Consider the following 24,445-nt stretch of genomic DNA (forward strand, 5'->3'; position numbering starts at 1 on the left):
ATAACAAAACAACATTTTGGAGAGTGAGACAAAAGATGGAAAAAGGGAAACGAAACAAAAACAATCCATAAACTAGACAAACTATTTCCACATTTTTGTGTGTTTTTTTGGAATGGAGAAAAGAAAAGCGCACACACACAGACAACACGAAATATGTTCAAAGAATATTGCGGTGAAAGAAACAACGGAAATGTGTATGAAGAAGAATAAAATATGAAAACAATAAAAGCAGACGACGCGTAATTTTACTATTTTTTACTGAGGCACTGGGGCAGCAACATTAACGTGAACGAAATAGAAAGAAAAAATATATAGAAATTCCAAAAACAACAAAACCTTGCTATTTTTGTACTTCTCAACAAAAATATTGAATGAAGTCAGAAGAAACAAATCCATAAAGTAAAACGGGCTGTCTATAGAAATGTAGGTGAAAACAAAATAACGCTGCACAAAATAATTCTAAAAAAAGTACACAAATTTTAAATGGAAAATAATAAATAATTAAAATAACTATTAAGAGAGCAAGAAGTGATTTTTTGTTGGATAAATTATTAACAAACTCCTGAAACAATCAAAATAACATCAGCATGGAAACCATGGATCCAGTCGAATATATTATGAAATACCGACACAAAAAAAGAAAATGTTGAAAGAATCTTGTGGAATAAAAGAAAACAAAGAACACACATGGCATACGCGAAAGATGTGAAAAATAAATACACATGCAATTTACTGACAGTGTAAAATAATCGAAACGTAATATTTATTTTAAAATAAATTACAATAGCATATTTTTGTAAAACTAATCATTAAAGAGTTCTTCAAAACCCCCCTGAAATAAAGTGCCTATGTTTCCCCCGGAAAATAAATTAAAAACTAAAAATATACGTATATTTAATTGTGTGAAATTAAGTGAAAATTAATTTTCTATTTAAAAAAAAAAATATATTAATTTTCGATATCTCCCATAAAAGATTGATATTAAATATTATGATTGAAAATACTACTACAACAATTGCAAAATACAATTCTATCGGTTTCAACTAATCTATCAAATACACTGAGGCTACTACTAATCTTGCCCCTTCCATCCCACAAATATCCCCACCAGTATATATTAATTACAACAAAATAGCAAAAATATATAATAACAATAATATAATAACAACAACAACAATAATACTAACAACATTACATGAAAATTAACGCATTTAATGTCATCACTGGAAATTCTAAGGCCACACAAGGTGACACACTCCTTCACAAGTGCTCGATAGAGGTGCGTCTTACTGTGGCCATCATTCAAATGCCTTACCGCACACAAACACTAACGGCCTTCTCGTTTTGCTGTTAATCATATCCCTAAGGATATTAGTGTGTTGAACAATGTAGCCTGCTTCCTAACCACATTTGCTAAATAACAATAACAACATTAAAGTTAAGTATCACCAATGGACCTTTAAACGTCCCAAACAAACGGAGAGGTCTATCGACCGACCAACTTACCATTCGCCGCCCCAAGTCTTACACAAGTGCCATTTTGACCAATTACAGAGCAAACAGCAATCAACAGCAACGTTGTTAACATTCAACACCCAGTAGTCCCCAACCTTTTGTTTCATCCGGCACTTCAGTTCGGCGTCCATAGATTATCACCGTTCCGGCATAGCTTCGAAAATAGCAACAACGCCAACCTACAGCGGCAGCAGCAGCAGAATATATCGGTGACATCGTCACAATAAAAACAAAAAATGGAAGCCAGTCTCATGTATGAAATCCTCATGTATTTGAATTCGTTCTATTTCGGTCTGTATGCTGCATTCAAGGTGTGTGTCAGTACCCTGAAATTTATTCTATTAACGTATCCCGAGAATGCCGTAATGAGAGAAGGTATTTTATTGCTGTCCATGTGTGTGCTGGAGACGGTGCGTATCATATTGGGCCGTCGTAGTAGTTTAAGTGCTCGTGGTAAGTATTTTGTAGAAAAATATTTTTTTTTTGGGAAAATTAATATACATATATTTTATGTTTTCAGGACAAATGTTAGTAACCGCATACGATTTACTTTAGCAAAACTTGTCCTTACCCACTTTAAATTATATATTTATGCGTAAAGAGGACCTCGGTTAACTTGAGGTCAACAAACTATAAATATTTGTGTGCGACATAGCAAACCCCAGGTGTAGAGTTCTCACGCTTCTCTTTGGGAGTATATGTTTACCTGTTACACCTTCCTCACAAAGTTTGGGTTGGTGTAGGTTAGTTTAAATTATCTAAAGGTGTATCATGAATTGAGGACAAACACTCCACTCGAAGTGGTTTTTGTCCATATAAAATGGGAACATATGATTGAATATTACTTACAGGAACAGCCCAGAAGCTCCTGTACAGCTATAAATACCAATGTAAATTGTATTGTTAGCTGGTGGAAATCTAAACAGAGTCTGTACACCCATCTATATACTTGTACAAAAATTAAGATGTGATAAGCTTTTTAAACGCTTTATCACAATTATATAAAATGGAAACATATATGGAATATAATTTTGAGTCCAGAACTTGTTTTTGACTTATTGGCGTTTTTTTCTTTACATGCCTCTGTTATGCCAGAAGCTTCCTTAATATGTATTCATAAAATATTTAATACAAATTAACTTTTTAAAGTCTTTATGGCCCATAGTCGGTAGTTATTGCTTTAATATACCTTTACCAGGTTATGAATTTTGTCATTGGAAGTATTATTTTTAGCAACGTTAGACGATACCGACCATGCCGAACATTTTATATCCTTCACTATTCTAAATAACTAAAATATGTCGGGACCTTATCATGAGAGCTCTGACATTAATTTAAATATATGTGTACCAAAAAATCATTATTGTTGTACGAAAACAAAAAAGTCGATTTTTTTGAAAATGGTCAATTCTGGTCGTTTCTGGTCAATTGCTATCTTGAAACGGTTCAGTTGTTGACAGTAGAGATCAGAATTAACGTTTGGCCATATGGAAGCAACTCATAATAAAATAATCCCCTTCGAGTCCCACCAAATGTATTGTATTGACCACGATCGTTTTCGCATAGGGTTATCGTATGTAATCCATTTCTCATCTCCAGTCACCATCCATTTAAGAAATGGGTCTATTTCATTCCGTTTGGCCAAGGCTTCGCAGATGGAAATTCGATCCATCCTACTTTGTTCTGTTAATTGGTGTGACACCTAAACATTGAGCTTCTATTTGAATCTAGCTTTGTGTAAGTGTTTAATACAGTTTTATGGTCGATTTTTAGCTCATGGGCGACGTTACGACTGCTAACATGGATGGATTTCTTTTTCCCCAACCTAATATCTATGCAGATTTCTCTTATTCAGTGACTTGTACTAACATTTGATGGACAATATTTTTGTCCTTTACACCATCCATCTTACACGATAGCTTGGGGGGATAATTGGTACAAAGTCGGAAAAAGCTCGATTTTCATCCTAAAATAAGGGGCCAAATATCAGGTTATGCAATGTGCGAATTAGTTCAAAAGTACAAAACTGCAACCCATATCAATTGTCAAAGGTTGTACTTGGAGTGAAAATCCTACTTGGAAATTATTGTTTATTTTCCACATTTTTAAGCGCGCACAACTCAAATTGTTCACAACACACTATTTTCGTAAACAATTGAATTGTTTTTTTTTTTTCAATATTTATACCCTACACAATTATGTTGTCGGGGTATTATAGTTTTATGCAATGTATTTTTCCCGAATCAATGCTTTACGAATGGCGGGCACGATAACTCAAAACCTAATAATCCGATCGATTCCAAATTTTGGACCGTTTCTCTGTGAGTGTATAGCTATCGTATAAACTAAAACCAATCGGTCGAGATCTTCCTTATTTTTTAACTTGGTTTGTGATAAAAAATAGGCGATTTTTGAAAAATATTTTTTAAAGATCCGCCATTTTGTTGATTTTTGAGCGAAGCTAATAATCCTAGTTCATACGAGAGCCAGACATGTTTCCCCTCCTTAAAAACAAACATTTTCGTAGAAGATTGGTGGTTAACATATGTAATGTTACCAAAGACCCCAAGAATTTCAAATATCTTTAAAAGGGGGAATATTGTCTCCGCTTTTTTGGGCCACCTGCCAAGGTAAACTTTCTTAACACAAATCCACACGTCTTATCTTTTGGTCCCTTTTTCATAATCCGTTGGAATATCCCGATAAGTATCAAAACAAAAAGTATAGTAACTTGCGTTTACTCTTTTTGTCAATATAATGATGATCACCGGACGTATAATCATTATTTTATTATGATAACAGAAATGTAACGTATACGCTTCATGGGCCGGTATACATACCAATGAAAATATTTTGATTTCCAAAATCACTCATCTTCCTATATTGTCCAAAAAGCTTTTTGTGAAGATTTTTGGTTCCGACTAAGTAAAGCTGCGAGTGCTTATGTGCGGTATAGAAAGCTACGCTTTTATAATAACGATTCAAATGGTCAAATCTATACCTTCCATCTTATAGTAGATGGATGTAAGTTTTGTCATTCGAATGCAACACCACGATTAGTTCGTCCCTGTTTCACTCGGATTCCCTTAATTTGTTTTTGTTCAAGGAATAGTAAATATTCCTTGTATATTATTCGCGTTCTTATATATATTTCTTTTTTAATATTCGAGAGCTTGCAATATTTAGATAGAACTCTGGAATTTTGTACACACATACATTGGTAGTACCCTAGGTTGTTTGGTATTGAAATTACACGACTTTTGGAGGCAAAATAAAACTTTAAATGTTAAATAAATCAAACACAATTACAATTTTTACAATTCATCCTTAATACTTTTTTGTAGTACTTTAGGAGTTCTATCAGTGGTTAAAAATTGAGAATCTTTTGAGATAAAATCCACAAAAAAGAGCGGTCACTCACACGACTTCAAATATACATGTCTTTAGACATCATTGCTGATAATGGGAAAACTCTGTGAATTGTGTGAACATTTTGAGCTTTAAATATCCCTTACATAAATAAGTAATATCTAGCATTATTATTACACTTTCAAAATCTGACCTGTCCTTTTTTGCGAAAGACTTTTTTGGGTCACTCACCCGACTTTGTGATTTTGCAGTTATTATTTCTGCAGTATCTGCATTTATAGTCATTAAATTAGTTTTTATGCTAAAATGGTAATGTGGTCTTTCTTTGTACTTTTTGCCATTACTTAACATATTTAATAAAAATTAAAGAAAGAAATTCTTCGACTTTGGTTTACCTTTTGCCTGAACTGTCCATATTTCAAAAGGGTTAATCTACCTTCACACCAATATCGACCATAATTAAAATTTGAGTACATTGGTTCTCTCATAGTAATTATTTCCAAAACTACCTCCACATCTCAAAACTACACACAAATTCTGATCACAACAGAAATACTAAAATATACTAAAATTGGTACCATTTATAACTCTTTTTGCTAGTTTAGTTCTTATTTCCAAAACCATAAGTACACATTTCCAAAACGATATCCATATTCCACTCCTAGACTCCAACAGTAATCTTAATTCCAGCACTATCGAATCAACTTCTACAAGCTCTATCGGTCCACTAAAAAATTCAAATTGCACCAAATTTAGTTCACATAATTACGATATTCCAAAACTACAGACATACCCCAATCCTACACTCCAACAGTAATCTTAATTTCCAATTTCAAGATTTCAGTTACCAATACAGTACCATACAAATGGTACTTTTCGTGTCATTCTAGTTTGAATTTCCAAAAACCCAGCCTTATCTGACACCATCGGAGTAAAGAGGAAACACAAAAAATTTCAGGCATGGCTCGTTAAATTGGCTTTTATACCCTCAGCCTTATGACTAATGAGGGTATATACACTTTGATACGTTGAAAATGTGTCTCATCGAAATATTGGTTTTAGAACCCATGTTTCTTTGGACCAAATTCGTTTCAGAAAATTTGGAGTCAATTTAGAAATGTCCGTCCGTCCGACATATATCTTATATAAAGCTAATAATAAAATTTGTGTGTAATTCCGAAGACCTCCGCAACACATAGGCTGAGGTCGGCAACACCGACTGGCATTTTTTACTTGTTTTATTGTAAAATAATATACGGGAATTCAAGTTTAACTCTGATATTACTCTATAAATTGACATTTCATACAAAGCCAACTTAAGAGGCCAGGCCTGAATCCTCATATTTGTTTTCTCCTTATGGCCCCCACACACTATATTGCCGTACTGCTACTGCCGATGAACCCCTGTGTACGTGTGTACTTGAATATCAATTACAATCAAAATTACAAAAAATTGTTTTTAATTTCACAAAAAACGAAATTATGAATTAAGGGCCCCATACACTATAAATCATGCCGTCATTCCGATGAACCCCTTTTTGTATATGTGAGATTGACTAGTGTATGGCAAACTCTTCAATCACTATTCCAAAAAATCGATTTTTGTCCCAAAAATTGCATTTTGAGACGTAATTCAGTTGTTTTTTTATTCCGTCACAATTTTATTATTTTTGTACACAAAATTATTTACTGACAACTTTCAAAATGAATGTTATTCACCAGATTGATAGGGGTTCATTTTCAAAATCAAAACTATTTTGATTTTCTTCATGCATTGTATGTGTCACACATACAGAATTAAATTTCTATTTATTTTATTTCAACACACACATACACTTTTTATTTCAAATATTTTTTCTGACAACTTTGATAAAAAAACCAAATTCTTCGGATTGAAAATCAAAACTATTTTGATTTTCGTACTGCATGAAATTCTCACACACACATTCTGAAAGTGACACAAAATTACTAATACTACTTCAAATGCTGTCATACATGCCCTATGGTGTGTGGGGCCCTTTAAGGGCCCCATACACTATACATCATGCCGTCATGCCGATGAACCCCTTTTTGTATATGTGAGATTGACTAGTGTATGGCAAACTCTTCAATCACTATTCCAAAAAATTGATTTTTGTCCAAAAAAAATCACATTTTGAATCGTAAATTCAGTTCTTTTTTATTTCGTCACAATTTTATTATTTGTACACTCAAAATTATTTACTGTCAACTTTGAAAATGAATAAAATTCACCAGATTGAAAGGGTTTCATTTTCAAAATCAAAACTATTTTGATTTTCTTCATGCATTGTGTGTGTCACACATACATAAATAAACTTTCAAAAAATAACACATACTATGATAAATGCTGTACGGCATGATGTATAGTGTATGGGGCCCTTTACAAGTGAGCCTTTTCGTCTGGGCGTTGATAAATCGTTAAGTCAGTCAGTACGTCAGTCAATCGCTTTACTCCTTTATTTATATAGATAAATATCTAACCTCATTGCGAACAATCAACATTATATTTTGAATTTATCGAACGGAAGTCCAATATCACAACTTAATTGCCCGACTAATATATAAAATTAACCATGAATGCGTATTGGTTTCAATGCTGATTCAGATTTTCTTTAAAATTCGTAAATATTTTGCGGAAATAAAAGTTCTACAAAACAGTGGGTATGGGGACATCAAAGGACCATCTTCTGTGAAGTGCAGCACTTCTATATTTGTCATACTCGTGGATGTATTTTTAGTATACTATTTTTAAATCTATCCTATCATTCAAATTTTTAATTAGACTTCTCTTCTTGTTTTCTTTGTAATTTCATTACAGCATGGCAGGCGATAGCATCTGTAGTATTAACACTGCCCAGCCTCGTTCTTGTTATATATTTATGTTTTTTCCAAACGGCTGTTCTCAAACTTGAAGTAATCATGAGTGCCTTAATGATAGCCCTACACGTAGCTGAAATTGTGTACGCCAGCATGTTCATTTGTACGATGTGTCGACCGGTGACCTATACCTAGCAGTTGATGTTGGCTGTCCCGATGGCAATGACGACACCGACACTATGTGGAGCGCGACAAACCAAATCAAACAATTTTAGTAGTGTAGTAGTTTACATTACCCTGACCATAACGGAGACATCAACACCTACAACAACACTAACATTAACTACACCTTCGTATACACGTATGGATTTGTATTTGCTGCAAACGACCACATCCACATTATCTGTGACTCCAACGATGTGTGGTGAAGAAAGTCCACGTATCCATTGTATACCAAAGCAAAAACAGAAACAACAACAGCAAAAGCAGCAACGTACATTTTGTAATATAGTTAACAATGAAACACAGAACAACAACACCATATATAACACCAATAACCACAACAACGTATGCCAATATTTTGTACCAAACAATTACCAAGTTTTCCAAAACACCTGCAACAGCGCCCATAGCAGTAGCAGGACATCAAAGGATGTTAAGCCCACAAGTTGAAGAGTGGCTGTGGCTGTCAGTTGAAAATTTCATTTTTCATTGTAATTAAATTGAAGGATCGCGAAAAAAGATTCCATATATAGAAACAAAACACACCATGTGTACAGTAATTATCGGTAGGATTTTAAAGGTAAGTAGATTTCTTATTCCATTTTTTAATTGTAGCGCCACTTTCTAAATTTGTTTAGAGAGGTCGTTTACGAGGCCTTTCCACTTAACCATTGACCCGTGTCTTAAAAAATATGTCGGCACGACTTTAACTTTTCATCATGACCCGACAACGTTTTGTTAAAGACTAATGTTCGAGTTCGGACATTGCCCAAGTTTTGTTAAATGCGTTTCAAGATGCAATGTTATGAGTAAAGCGAATGAATGCATAGATGGATAGAATAAAGAATAGCTAATTTACATATTTTGCTACTTAAGTATAGTATTTTTTAATTTACACTCAGACACATTGAAACACACGTACATACATACATACTGTACATTTGTGCATGTTGTATATTTTTCTGCATCGGATTGTGGGTATGGTAATGCATTTTTAAAAATAGATTTTTTCTTAAATTAACATCTCTAGAATGGGACTGTACAGAGGCCAAACAAGAAAGCGCGCAAAAATCTTTGTCTGTCTATCTGAAGGTAGGCCAAAAGGTGCCGCCGCCGCTGCTGCAGATGCATTTGCACTTAATTAAAAGTGAATATGCCATAAGCAGCGGGAGCTGATGGATGCATTGGTTGGAGGAAAAGAACGAATTCTAATAGTGTGAAAATAATGCGAAAATCGTGCGATAGAATATTCAGGGCAAATTAGATACTAACAAGTCAGATATGGTTTGATCTATCCTGATCCTATGGTTTGAGGATGACATCGGAATTACACACATGTTTTATTATTGGCTTTATATAAGGTATGTTTTTATGAAAAAGGTTTCGGATTTAATGTTGAGGCAATTCGCCGCATATTAAATATACAAGTTTATAAAATATTGGTGCTATGTGGTTGACGTACAAGATTCACCTGATATTTGATTTATAAATATTGAAAATGTCTACCATTTGTAGAGGATGTACCAGAAGGAGTGGACCAATGGTCCCATCTTCGGACTTGATCTAGGCTAGGTAAATGTATTAGGTTGTGCAAAGTTTGGTCCAAATTGGACATTCCTTCCGCTTGATATTGGATTTATAAATATTGAAAATGTTAACCATTTGTGGGACATTTACCAGAAGGAATGGACTAAAGGGTCCCATATTCAGGCTGGATACAGGCAGGATAAAGATTGTTCAAAGTTTGGTTCAAATCGGACATTCCATTCACCTGATATTTTATTTATAAATATTGAAAATGTTGACCATTTGTGGAGGAGATAGCAGAAGGATAGGGCCAATGGGCCCCATCTTCGGACTTTATCTAGGCTTGGGAAAGACAATAGGTTGTGCAAGTATGACAGCAAAATTTGTGCAAGTATGCCTGGGCAGCTGCTTCTCCTCTGCTGCGATGGATGGGAGGTTCACTGCCTAAGCGACTGAGCCCGTGTGAATACAATTCAGACCTGTTCGATAGTCTTCTTGATCTAGGGGTTCAGTCTTATATCTTTGGATCTCTCTCTCTAGATCATGAAGATCTTTCCTGAAGTGCCTGGGAGGGGGAGTCCTGTCCATAAGACTATGACAGGGGTGTTCCTGACGATAGCACCCAAGCAAGTACTGCATCGACAACATGTAATTGTGTCGATGGACTGGTAAGATCTTCGTCTCCTCATGAAGATGGTCCACAGGAGTCATGAGGAGACACCATGTTGCAGTTCCAGGACAGCATTCTGGCAGGTCTGGATATTCTTCCACTGCGTATCACTTACATTCATGAACCACACTTGCACCGCATACCTTACCACTGACCGACCTATTGCTTTATAAGAGGTCAACAAGGTTTCTTTGTCAGCGCCCCAAGTGGAGTAATAGTGCAGGATTGGCATATGTAGGTAGTTTTAGATATTTGTATTTATGTATACGAAAAATACTATATGGTACTAACTTTGCTACAATTTGGATTTGGGTAATCCGATTGAACTGGAATTTGGAAATAAGATTACTACTACACTATAGAATTGATGTATGAACCGATAAGGCTGGCATTTTGAAATTGGGAATTATAATTTCTGTTAAATTGTTGTGGGTGGTACTTATGGAAATTTATATTATGTGCTAAAAGATACTACATTTGGTAAAAATTGGATTTAGGTAAACCAATGGAGTTCGAATCATGAAATTTGGAATTAGTTTTGCAAATAAGTACTACAAGAGTACAAAAGTTAATAAAAGGTACCAATTTAGTTATGATTTCTGTTGCGGCCAAAATTGGTGTCTAGTGTCGAGATTTGGAGGTAGTTTTGACATATGCAGTTTTCGGTGAAAACATAATCAGCCCATTTATGAATACAAAATTCGCAAGGATTTTTTTTCTTTTCATTATCAATCAATTTTCATTATCAAATCAATTCAGGCTCTGAAATTTTTTTGGCCGATCAAGGCCAGGATGAAATATATGTATTTAATCCGACCCTCATTAGCTGCTCCGTCTGGTTTGCTGGTGCGCAGAGCTCAAGGCGTGATCCCAAAAAAAAATCTGATATCAAATCTATTGATGCCAGAGGACGGATATGCGGATATACAGAAATTTTCAAAAGCCTATACGCATTCTTTTATGGCTAAATACTGTCATTACTACAACGGGGAATGTAAATATCGGGAAATGTTGCCCAGGCTCTGGATTTAGCTCCGCATAGTTAAACTACAGCAGTAGTTGTGGTTTTTTAATATTATGCGAACGTATTGTCCGATTTAAGCCAAATTTGGCACAAGCTAATATCTTAACCAAGCCTGTATAATGTTGGATAAATATTATCGGTGCACTCCTTCTAGTACCTCCCCCACAAAGAGTTTTGAAAATGTTTAAATCTTATAAATCTACATTATATCCGAAGATGATAAATCCACATGATCAACTCTTTCATAAAAATATATACAATCGAAATCGTTTATTACGATACCATTTATAACTACTTATCCCAAAGGCACGAGAAAAGCAGTGTCCTTTATTTGATATTGTTATTAACGATATCAAATATTATAAGCGATTTCGACTGTAATTTACGCGACAGACCTACATATTGATACTAAATAAAAATTACTGCAATCATTGGCTATATAGTTTCATCGTCTCTAGTACCTTCCCACCTTCCCATTGACTGGCATAGTGAGTTAATGAGCGCTAATTAAATTTATATTTAATTTGAAATGTAACGGCACATCATTCCAAATTCATTTCTTTTGTTTTGGCTTTGTTTGTATCGTTGTGCTCGCAGTACACTGCATACGAATTTGTGACGCCATTCACAGTTCGTAAATTAAATTTTTTTATTGGCAATGTCTGGATTTAAATTTGGTGTAAATCATAAATTTACGACTTGCAATTCGATGTTGCATTTGCGGGAGAGGGGTGAATGAAATAAAGAAACTAAACACAAAACAATAGACCTCCTTCGGAGTGTTTTGGTGGCTAGTATTTAAGAAGAATAGTGTGTAAATGATGTGTCGATTTAAGTTTATTCTACAAAGAAATGTAGCGCTTTTCATGATATCGTCGTAATTTTTTTCTTCTTCAGCGACGTGTTGGTGAATTATTGATGTAGTACCCGTGCGTCGTATGATTCATGTCGACACCGATAACACTAATACGATGCTAATTTTAATTTAATATTAAATTTACATACAGTAGAGTCTTTATAAGTGTAAAAATAAAATTTATTTAATGTAATAAATTAAATTTTGAAGATGGAATACGACCCATTTAAAGGCTGTTGAAGGGAAAACAACTTGTTGGCAGGAAATAGCATATAAATATCCCGGAAGAAAATTTACAATGTTCATGTTTTGACACTGGTCTCAGGTATTTTGAAATATCTTATACGTACAGTGAGTCACAGTCAAAAGCATCCACATGGTTCCCCATAGGATTCAAATCCGGTGATTGGGGAGATGTTTGAATCGCTTTTTGACAATTATAAAGAATCCATTCCCGAACGATGTGGGGGTTGTGTATGGGGTCATTATTTTGAAATTTTCAAAATTTGTCCTCAATCCGAATTAGCACTACATTTCCAATTATCTTATAGAATGTTTAAATAATAAATTTTATCCATAATGCCTTCAACAAAAACGAAACTTCCTACTTCGACATACCATTACAGAGCCTCCTGCTTTACGGTCGGAGTTGTGTGCTTAGGGACCACGGCTTTATTCGTCCTTACCCAAACAAGTTAAATTTTCTTTTATCACCAAAAATAACAGATTTCTATAGTCACAAAATCCTTTTTTCATGTTCCTGAAGTAAGTCCTATCGGATTCTTTCGGTTATTGGGGTTTATGAATGGTTTTCTCAGTGCAACTCTATCATTAAAGATATGTTTGCCAAAAATTCTTCGAATTGGTTCTAGGTTACATCTCTTTCAAGATATTTCTGTGCGATCTCAGTAAGTTTAGGTGCACTTAGCTTATCGGCCACATGTCGAAGCAACAACTTTTCGGCTATTATTTGAATTTTTTTCTCACTAGTTTTCGGGTTGTTGCAAAATTTCGATTCTTGGTATTGTGCCTCAATATTATTTTTTGGACAGCAGATCGAGTAAGATTGAGTATTTCCATTATTTTCCGTATGCTAAGGCCCCAATCACTTCTAAGTATACGTCTATCATTCCCTGCAATCGCTAATAGCTTATCTCTAAGATAATGAATATGTGGACGCCTACGTGACAAAGTTCCCTTGAGATGCATTGTCGAAGTCCTGTCGAACGCCACCTCCACACCAACTCGACTACGCCACTCAGCCGTTATGCGCATGGCCTCCTTAATTCTAGTCTCCAACTCAAGACGAGATTCGCCTTCGACCAGAATTAGAAGGTCATCCGCATATGCACACACTTGGAACGATGCCGTTGGACCATATATATGGACCACAGATAGAACCCTGAGAACAGCCACGGGCAATATCACGCCAAACTGTAGCACTGGCAGCTACAACATATGCTTTTCTGTTATTAGAATAACTACGTCAAAGCCCTAGATCACGGCAACTAACTTCTCAGGATAGAAAGTCAAACGCACCTTTGAAATCTACAAATATGCCCAATACATACTTGACACTTGACTTCTAAATAATCTGCTAAAATATAGCCATGCTCCTCGACTAATCGACAACAAATGGTCTGAAACGAATTTGCCCAAAGACACTTGAGACCTAAAACCGATATTTTCATTGTATAAAATGCAGAGGGTAAAAATATGTGCTGCATGATTCATCGTATTTTCCGATCTGGTCCCAAGCTACCTCAAAAAAATATTCGTCTTTATGGACATTCGATACATACAAAATAGATATCGAAAAGTTTGAGTACCCAATAATCAGTGCCTTAGCCACAAAAAAGCTAAACAATAAATAAAATCCGGAAATCCTGCTATGTTAGACTGTGGAAGATTCAATGGATCTGCTTGCATGGTTTGTTCATGAAATCTCTTAATAACTTTGGCATTTTTAAAAAAATTCTTAAAAATTCATCTGAAAGTTCGTTGTACTCTAATACATTCAGCACAAATATATTAGACACGATCATGAGCAAAGAAGACCAGCTCTTTTTTTCTCTTAACAAGTTGTGACCACAACAAAGGTTTTCACACGAAAAAGACAACATTTTCATAATGTTGTTGTTGTTATTGTTTTTGCCATTATATCTTCCTTAGCATAATATGACGAGCACAATTGAATTGAATTTAATTGCTACACAAGACGGAGATTCGCAAATGAGATTCGCATTCCGCTGATCAGTCTAAAAATACAAGTCGAACGCAACAAACAAGTCAACGCTTTCTAGTCGAGTGCAATCGGGGGCTATTTTTAAAGGCAAAAACTATGAAAATGTGAAACGCATTCTACACAAAATCCAATTCAAATAAATTAATTAATATTGAAAATACAAAATGTAAAATTGTCAATGCAAAAGGAACGGAGCGGAAATAATTGATCTGTCACCATTTTGATGTTGAACTAAAGAAAAAGAAGAAGAAGAAAAAATGCCACCAAAACGTCCACCACCATTGGTACCAAAGAAACCAAACCCCAGCATGGTCTACGAAGTGCTCATCTATTTGAATTCATTCTATTTTGGGATGTTCGCATTCTGCGAACTGGCCATGAGTCTGCTGAAGGCTATAAATTTAACATATCCTTCAGAAATATTGATACGTGACATGGTTATGATTGTGGCTTATTGTTCTTTGGAGACAGTGCGTGTGATTTTGGGACGTAGAAGTTCATTGGCCGATCGTGGTAATTATAAATTGTAGTAGTGATATTTTAAAGTGATATCGTATGCAAAGAATATTATATCGGATTTGTATAACATCCCCAAACATTTTTTGGATGTTCTCACATCCGTGGTCTACTGTATATGCTGTATATCATAAGGTGTAGTGTATATTTGTAAGGTTGTTCCAATTATTTGATTGTAATTTCAATACTAATTCTATTATAAAATATTTTCCTCAAGTATTACTCCATGGAGGTTGGTTTTGTCGCTGCAGATAAGTGCGTCAATTTCTTTACATCAACAAATGAGCGCACCAATATTTGTGAGTGTGTGTGTGTGGACTTCTATGAAATCCCTTATTACCACTATTAGATCGTGTGGCTGCATTATCCACTATTCTATGAAGAAAGCAATGCCAGCCTGTTAAAATTACTAAAGAGATCGCCAGATTTAAAATAATTGTTTCAAAATGCCCATATAGATTGTTATTTCTTCGTCTGATGAGTTTGTAATTTAACATTTCAAGTTCTTGGTTCATTTTCATTTTAGGCAATGAATTAAATTTTATTAATTTTTTTATAAGTGAACATGAACATCTTAACTTATAAATCATCCATTCTCGAACGACCTGGAACCTGTGTTTGGAGTCATTATCTTTATAAAATTGAAATGTTGTCCCCGATACCAAATTTTCAGCTCTAAATTTTATATTATACAGTCGTATTGTTTGCTTAGGGTCCACGTCTTTATTCACCCTGCACCATACCTTAACTGACCCATCCGATTCAAACTAAACATTTTTTTCATGCTCTTGAACGAACTTCTATTAGACTTTCCGACTTATGGGGTTTATGTATGGCTTTTGCAGTATTTCTCTACCATGCTTATGGAAAATTCTTCAAATTGTTTTTGGGTTACATTTCATTTCTAGATATTTCACTGCGTTTTCAGCACGTTTAGGTGCACTTAGCTTTGGATTATCGCCACTTGTCGGAGAACCCTTATATTGAATATTTTTTTCGGTTGTTGAAAATGCGAATCCCGGTTTTGTGCCTCAATATGACTTTTTTGATCAGCAGATCGAGTAATATTGAGTATTTCCGCTATTTTCCGCTGAGATTTTCCTAGTTCAGCATGGTGAAGAACTTATTTCGTCTCGGCAATCATTGTGTGGTGTCCCATGGTCTCAAATTCTCACGATGGCTATCCAAATAAGTAAACTCCGCATAAAGTGCAAAATTCGAAGTTGTAAATAATTTCTTTTGTTTAACAATTTTATTTATAATTACTTTTTTATTTTGAATTTATAAAAATATTGTCTATTTTTATTTCAATTTTAGGTTATGTGAGTATATAAAAAATAATGAAATTGTATTCAATAACACTGTGCGACACGAAAATTTTTCAGGGGTTCTAATGTACCAATTCTGTTTAGTTGAAGCCCCTGGACCACGAAAATACCTTTGGTTTTTCTGGGTCACTTCGAAAATTAATTTTATAACGGTAAATATAGAGAAAAACGCGGTTTCATGGATTTTCCATTTGAAACTTAAATAACTTCTTTACTTTATAACGGATTTATACTATTCTTTCGAAGAGTACAATTTTTCCTTTTTAACAAGATATATATTTGGTAAATCGGTTGAGGATTGGCTGAGTTACAGCGGTTGAAATGTGGAAAAATACGCATAAAATGACAAAATTTATTTTTCTTCGGACTGTACGATGAAATTATGATATCAAGCCATATAAGTTTTATTATATTACGGGGAAGAAAATTAAATTAGCTTTCGAAAATGTTAAAAATCAAAAAAATCGGTTAAAAAATGAATGACTTATACACATTTTTGTATTGATTCTATGCATTCTCTAAAGGAAATATGGGTCTATCTCGTTTCCCTTTGCCTGTTGCAAACATAACGGTTTGTAACAGGAAACGATACAGACCCATATTTCCTTTAGAGAATATGCATAGAATCAATACAAAAGAATATGCATAGAATCAATACAAAATAGTATAAATCCGTTATAAAGTAAATAAGTTATTCAATTTTCAAATGGAAAATCCATGAAACTACGTTTTTCTCCATATTTACCGTTATAAAATTAATTTTCGAAGTGACCCAGAAAAACCAAAGGTATTTTCGTGATCCAGGGACTCCAACTAAACTGAATTGGTACAATAGAACCCATGAAAAAAATTTTTGTTATTTTGTAGCACAGTGTAATTAACACGCACTTATGCCATTTTTATAATGAAAATGCCAAGTGGTTACTTTTGACTGTGACTAACTATATATAAAGGGTGTCCCAAGTAGAACGATTATTTTAAAAATTATATAAATCGCAGAAAATTAAAAAAAAAAAATTGAAACTTTATTATATCGTAAAGTTGACAGAATGAGGTTATGTATGAAATAAGATATCGTGCAGATGGCCGCAGTGGCTTTGTTGGCATACGCACGATCTTTTAATAAAAATTTCAATGACCATTTTTCATAAATGTAGCGGTATTTCTTTAATGTATCGTCCAATTTCCACGTTTTTTCGAATTTAAAAAATCCAAAGAAAAAAATCTAAGGGGTTTAGGTCACACGATATTAGCTGTCAATTCTGGTCTCCAATAGGCGAAATAACAAGACCGGGAAATGACTGATGCAGCAATTGAATTGTTTCAATGGCTGTATCATGGTACAATAAGTAGGTAGTCCATTTAAAGCAGCTGATGTCTCGATTAACTGTCAAAGTGCGTAATTTCTACTTGAATTGTATAGTGTTGCCAACCATGTGAAATATTATAAGGAAAAATTTGAAAGATAATCGAGACAAAAACAAAGGTTTTTGTTTTGATACATCGTCTTATTATTGCATCATGGGTCGTATGACAGAGGTGTACAGAGAGAAAATGCTCAGAGTAAACAAGAAACCGGCATAAGAAATGACTTACTAAAAGAAAACGTAGAGAACGAGCTTATTGATACATGTAAACAAGGGCACCAATTGCCATGCTTGCACAGCACTACTGTAGGACATATGGCGCCGTCTTGTTGAAACACATGACCTCCACATTCATTTCCTCAATTCTATGCAAGAATCGTTGCCCTCCGCATTTATTTCTTCAAATCTAGGCAAGAAAAAAACTTGTTATCTGTAGTATAGTGTAAATATGCCGGTACTAAAAATTGCAACTATGCAAAAGTATCATTAGCTGTCAAGTTGCATCTGACTCTTTCTACTTAAATTAGTGATCGATGTAAGCACACGTTGTAATAAAAAATATACTTTTAATTTTCTAAATAAATAAATGAATTACATATGAAATAATCATATTAATTGGCGACGAGGGTCAAATGCAGGAAGAGGAGAGAGCATCTGTACCAGAAACAAAAAGGATGGCTACAAAATTTGGCGATTTGTGTTCTTTTAATGTCACTGGCGGTAAATGGCAGGCTTATGAGGAACAAATGCAGTTTTTCTTCATGGCCAATGGGATGGTCGATGATAAAGTGAAAAAGGCTATATTTCTGTCATCGTGCGGAACAGAGACATATGCTCTGCTCAAGTGGATTGCGACACCAGAAAACATCATTGATACATCTTTCACGTTCGAAAAAGCAGTAACGCTATTGAGAAAACATTTTTGCCCACATGCAAATATAATAATCCAGCGATTTCAGTTTTACAGAAGAGACCAGCTTGAAGGTGAATCGATTCCAGAGTATTTAGCAGCTCTTCGAAAATTATGTCAAAGCTGTGATTTTAAAGATTTGGATGAAATGCTGAGAGACAGATTGGTTTGTGGAATGAGAGACACGAATGTTCAGAAAAGGCTGTTAGCTAACGAAAAGCTGACATTAGAAATTGCGGAGAATGAAGCAATAGCCAATGAAGAAGCACAGAAAAATTTAACAACGCTGAAAGGTACTAACAACGTACAAGCTGTGAACTTAATACATAGCAAAATCGCAAAAGATACAAACAAATGTTTTAGATGTCATGGTAGACATTCTGCTGATAAATGCCGTTTCAAAAACGAAGAATGTTATTTCTGTAAGAAAATGGGGAACATAGAGAGAGCATGCATAACCAAAACAAAAAAGCAAAAGTCACAAAACCAACAAAAACATAATCGCCGCTCAAACGTCAATCAGGTTTCGGATCAAAAAGGAGACAACGAGGAGTATATTTTCTCCGTCTCTTGTCAAAATACATCATCGTTTATACGAGAGGTAAAAATATATGACCGTGCAGTGAAGATGGAAATTGATTCCGGGGTCAGTCATTCTATTATGAGCCAGAGAAAATTCATCGAATATTTCGGAAAGATGCCGCTCGAAGAAAGTGATATAGACTTACGTACATGGAGTAAAGATAGAAAGCTGTCTATAATTGGAAAAATTCTGGTTCCAGTATGTACATCGGAATTTATGGGTAAATTGTGGTTGCTGGTTGTATCAGGGAATGGCCCGTCATTGATTGGAAGAAATTGGTTTCATGAATTAGGAATTCAAATAGCGAGCAGTTGTAACCGGATCGATGCCAATATTCCAGAACAAATTGAAATGTACAGCGAAGTATTTAGTGAGGGTCTAGGCGACTATAAAGGAGACAAAGTAAAACTCAACGTAATGGAAGGTGGTAAGCCAAAGTTTTATAGATTTCGTCCGGTGCCATTTGCCCTTAAACCCAGAATAGAGAAGGCTCTACAACAAATGTAGTATTAGAATATGCGGGGATTACAAGTGTACGGTAAATCAAATTCTGTGTAATGAGACGTACCCCCTTCCGACCAACACTGAAGTTTTTGCAACACTGTCCAACTGTAAGTGGTTTTCAAGGCTAGATCTCGACAGAGCTTATACCCAAGCAAAGTTGATGAGGAATCTGCAAAAATTCTAACATTGAAAACTCACAAGGGATTATTTGGAGTAACCAGATTACCTTTCGGAATATCCACAGCACCAAGCATTTTTCAAAGGCTAATGGAAAGCATATTAGGCGATGTTCAAGGAGCAGTTGTTTATTTAGACGATATTCTGATTGGAGGCTCAACAATGGAAGAAATGTGGAGACGTACAAGAGAAAGGAACACTTCAGCGCATACGAGATGCAGGCCTCAAATTGAAGAAAACAAAATGTGATAAATCAGAATGGAGTCAAACCAACATGTGAAAAAGTAAAGGCAGTTTCGAACGCACCCGAGCCGACAAATAAGCAACAACTCCAGGCCTTCTTAGGATTACTTAATTTTTATGACCGATTTTTCAAGAACAAAGCAGATTTAATGGAGCCATTATACAGATTGCTAAAGAAGGACGTTTGTTTTAAATGGGGTAGCGAACAGAAGTCCAGTTTTATGAAAGCCAAATAAATTTTAAAGTCTAAAATGGTGTTGGTACACTACTCGCCAGACTTGCCACTTATATTGTCGGGAGATGCATCACCATATGGAGTTGGAGCCGTTCTCGCTCATATGATGCCAGATGGAAGAGAGGCACCAATAGCTTTTGGTTCGAGGACACTGCAGCCAGCAGAAAAAAATTATTCTCAGCTCGACAAAGAAGCGCTCGCCATTATTTTTGGGATAAAGAAATTTCATCAATATTTGTGTGGTCGAAATTTTACAATTTATACGGATCATAAACCACTACTAGGGCTTTTAAATCCTAAAAAACCAATTCCACAGCACATATCACCCAGGTTGATATGATGGTCGTTAATGTTGGGAGCGTATCAATACGAAATTAAATATAGAGAGGGATAGATTGGTGGTTGATAAAGGTGTTTCAGTGAATTTAAACGTATTATACCACATTGAAGGTGAGGAACCGTTTTTAATAACATCGAAAGATTGCGAGAGCAACAAGAACAGATCCAGTAATATCCAAAGTCATGTTTCACATACAAAGAAAGCACAACGATTTGTTAGCAGATTCAGAAGAAATCAAACCATACGCCACAAGAATAAATGAACTTTCAATTGAAGGTCAATGTTTGCTATGGGGAAGCCGAGTAATAATTCCAAAAAAACTTCGTGGGAAAATGTTGACAATGCTACATGAAATACATCAAGGCATAACATCGATGAAAGCAATCGCTCGCAGTTACTTCTGGTGGCCGGGATTAGATAAAGATATTGAGACCTTAGCAAGAGGATGTGAAAAGTGTTGCCAATATAGCAAGAATCCTCCAGCAGCAGAGCCGAAACAATGGCCAGCTACTCGAATGCCGTGGTCCAGATTACACGTAGATTATGCAGGTCCATTTTTGGGAACAAATTTTTTAATTGTGGTTGATTCTCATTCAAAATGGGTAGAGGTAAAAATTACGAATTCAATCACATCAAGTAGGACAATTGAAATGTTACGCGATATATTTTCGACACATGGCATACCTGACACAGTCGTTACGGACAATGGGAGAAATTTTGTATCGGAGGAATTTGAGGACTATTTAAAGAAAAGTGGAATTTACCACGTGCGAACGGCACCATACCACCCTGAAGAAAGTAAGTTCAACGAATTTAAAGAAGGAAATTGCCAACATACTTTTGAGACTTCGCACCACACCAAACAACAACATGACGCCGTCCGAAATGTTGATGGGGAGGAGGATAAAGACATTAATGGATCACATACACCCAGCCAATTCAAAAATGGAACAAACCATACCACAGACGACAGTAAGGAAATTTAGAACAGGTGATAACGTTTGGTACAGGAATTATGGTAATGGGGAAAAATGGTTGCCAGGAACGGTCCAGTCTACCGATTCGAGGAATTATGAAATTATAGATGGAAACAATATGCACTCAAGGCACATAGACCAGCTGCGTAGCCGGTTACCCGAAACAACAACAACACCTTTGACAACAACTGATTCTATTGGACAACAAGAAAATACGCCAGATGAGACCGAACAACATGCAGTTCCAGACAGTTTGCCACTTGAAAATACAACAACTATAATAGACACTACAACAGCAACATTCCAAGGACCCGAGCAAACACCAAACCGAAATCGTCCAGTACGCACTAGGAAAGCTCCTCAGAGATATGGTGATTACGTGATGGGGGAGGAACTGTAGTATAGCGTAAATATGCCGGCACTAAAAATTGCAACTATGCAAAAGTATCATTAGCTGTCAAGTTGCATCTGACTCTTTCTACTTAAATTAGTGATCGATGTAAGCACACGTTGTAATAAAAAATATACTTTTAATTTTCTAAATAAATAAATGAATTACATATGAAATAATCATATTATTATCATTTCACGATACCGAACATCATTGACTGTTTGTGCTTGACCTGCCTCATTTTAATAAAAAAGTTACAATAATTCCAATAAGTTCCACCAGCCCAAAAACCACACCGCGTAGTGGCACGTTGAAAATGCATTTGCTTCTCGTGAATCACTCAAGGATTTTCCTCACTCCAATTGCGAGAATTCTGCCTAAAGACGAAGCTATCAGGAATGAAATGGGCCTCGGGTAATTTGAATGTTAATAAAACCAGCTCTTAAAAATTTTGAGATTTTCATATATAATTTTAATTTTTTTACATTTTTTGCACCCAGCCGCTGGTTGGCCGATGCGGCTACCGTATTAAATATACCTTGGGTAATAGTACGTTTACATTGTCCTGGATTTCGTTAACCCTGCGGGTTTAATTTGTCAATTCCATTGTATACATGGCAAATAAATCCTCATAAAGTAGGTTAACCCGGTGAAAAGATCTAATGTAAATGCGGTTTAAGACAAAGTGAGAATGCGTTGTTCATTCGTGTAGCACTAAGGGATAAGTAAATCGGCTTTCGACAAATCGATTAATCGACTTTTTGTATTGGAAAGTCAAAGTGGACTTTTGATCGCTGAGGAAATCGCAAATTCGTCTTTTCAAGGCCAACTTTAAATTTTCTTCATAAATGCTTGGCTTATTATCAGAAAGCCAAAATTACGCCTTTTATCACATTTTTAATCTAGAATTCTAAAGTCGATTTTGAACGGGTTTGACAAAATCGAAAAGTCGACATTTAGTCAAAATCGACTTTTTGTTCAGTGGCAAAAATCTAAGAGTCGACTTTTTCGCTCGACTATGTATCCCTAGTAGTGCTTCCTGTTATTTCCTGTTACTCCTCTTGGGCGCATTGGACTTTCACAAAGTTTGCCGGTTAACTGCTGTCCGTAACATAACCAGAATGACGCTTTAATCGAATCCCCAAGGATCTCGAAATCGAGGTCGAACAAGAAACACCTGACGATGAAATATAATTAAGAGGAAATAACATTACATGCTTCTTCCCATGACATTTTTTCTTAATATGTGGCCGATCCATCTTCATTCCAACGTTTAATATGTTTTTATATGGGTTCCTGGCGAAATACACTTCATCTAGACTTCTTTACAATTAAAGGGGTCAGAAACCTTAAAAAGTTTAGGAGACGACTTCCTTTTCGACGGGTTTCCAAAGACCGGGATCATCTTCTGATGTCTCACTCGAGGCAGTTTTGTCCTTTTTAGAAGTTTTTATTTTATTAACTTTTCGTTGTCCAGGCCACGATATTACTTTTCTTGGATTCTGTAAATAAAAAACTCCAATGAAAAAATAGTAAAATAATCGAAAAATCTATTGAAAAGAAGAGCTGACACTACAATTTCTGTTCAAAGTATTTTAAGCACTACAGAATAAAATTTCGATCCCCTAGACATGTTTGTCTCCCTTTTTAAGTAACACCGTATAAATTGTCTATGTTAATTTAATTTGTTTTTTTTTCTTTGCAGGTTTTCCAGCAATTGTATCGGTTCTTTTGATTGTTCCATGCCTATTTGGTGTCAACTACATTTTACTCTTACAGCTATACAAATTACGTCTGGAATATGTTCTGTGCGTTTTACAATTGGGTTTATACATCACCGAAATTTGGTATGCCATCTATTTTGTTTTCACACTTTGTCGACCCATAAATTACGATTAGAAAAAATCAATATTTTATAAAATTTTTTATATATATAAATATATAAACTTACACCAATATATTTTAATTGTATAATAAAACAAGTGAAACAATTAAAACATTTAATAACAATGCAATATAATAACATTATCAAAAAATATAATTTCCAATAAAATAAAGTAAATGACCAAAAATTTGAAATTAAAACAAAAAAATAAATAAAATAATTCGATAAAAATTGAAAACTGTTATAAATACATTTGAATGTATTTTTAAGAGTTACCAAATTTGTAGATTTAAGTTTGATTTTATAAAAACAAATTGTAAATGTCTGTCTCACTCTCAATATTGAGATGAGAGTGTTTTTCAAAGAGGTCCTCTGTCTCTCTCTAAAATGGTTTCGTTAATTAATCCAAATAAATTAAAAAAAAATATTTATGTATATTTTATTTATTTTCCTATTTTGTAAAAGGTATACATTATTTTCTTCAAAGGTAGGTGCATGGTACAATTATAAAAGGTAACAGCAAATCCCAGCTGTTTTGATTCCAACGTAATACTAGTGTCAATATGAATTTGACCAATTATGTTTTTAAAAATCACCCAACAGGAAAATTGGGAACGCATACAATTTGAAATTGTTCTTTATTAATGTGCTCCCGTATTCAATTTACTCAATCTGCCTGCTGGGAAAGTTTGAGGAAGCAAATCTTTCTTGAAGGAATTACTC

General features: G+C 34.9%; 2 protein-coding genes across 2 annotated transcripts; both read left to right on the top strand.

Moving 5' to 3' along the window:
* Positions 1 to 1,745: 1,745 nt before the first annotated feature.
* Positions 1,746 to 7,967, top strand: LOC133335748 (transmembrane protein 216-like). The gene is made up of 2 exons (XM_061544046.1): positions 1,746 to 1,968; positions 7,724 to 7,967. Exons 1-2 carry the CDS (start codon positions 1,752 to 1,754, stop codon positions 7,915 to 7,917), a joined length of 411 nt encoding a protein of 136 aa, XP_061400030.1. The 5' UTR covers positions 1,746 to 1,751; the 3' UTR covers positions 7,918 to 7,967.
* Positions 7,968 to 14,509: 6,542 nt separating this feature from the next.
* Positions 14,510 to 23,748, top strand: LOC133335750 (transmembrane protein 216-like). Its single transcript, XM_061544048.1, has 2 exons — positions 14,510 to 14,779; positions 23,543 to 23,748. Exons 1-2 carry the CDS (start codon positions 14,524 to 14,526, stop codon positions 23,734 to 23,736), a joined length of 450 nt encoding a protein of 149 aa, XP_061400032.1. The 5' UTR covers positions 14,510 to 14,523; the 3' UTR covers positions 23,737 to 23,748.
* The last annotated feature ends 697 nt before the right edge of the window (positions 23,749 to 24,445 follow it).

The sequence above is a fragment of the Musca vetustissima genome, unplaced genomic scaffold, assembly GCF_032173495.1.
Source record: "Musca vetustissima isolate MV318-11 ecotype Yass unplaced genomic scaffold, APGP_CSIRO_Mvet_v1 utg8475, whole genome shotgun sequence".
NCBI classification, from domain to species: Eukaryota; Metazoa; Arthropoda; class Insecta; order Diptera; family Muscidae; genus Musca; species Musca vetustissima.

Excerpts from the sequence above, each read along its gene's own strand:
- LOC133335750 (XM_061544048.1), top strand. The coding sequence starts at position 14,524 with ATGCCACCAAAACGTCCACCACCATTGGTACCAAAGAAACCAAACCCC. Across the intron at positions 14,780-23,542 it reads AAGTTCATTGGCCGATCGTG|GTTTTCCAGCAATTGTATCG; the intron begins GTAATTATAAAT and ends TTTTCTTTGCAG.
- LOC133335748 (XM_061544046.1), top strand. The coding sequence starts at position 1,752 with ATGGAAGCCAGTCTCATGTATGAAATCCTCATGTATTTGAATTCGTTC. Across the intron at positions 1,969-7,723 it reads TAGTAGTTTAAGTGCTCGTG|CATGGCAGGCGATAGCATCT; the intron begins GTAAGTATTTTG and ends ATTTCATTACAG.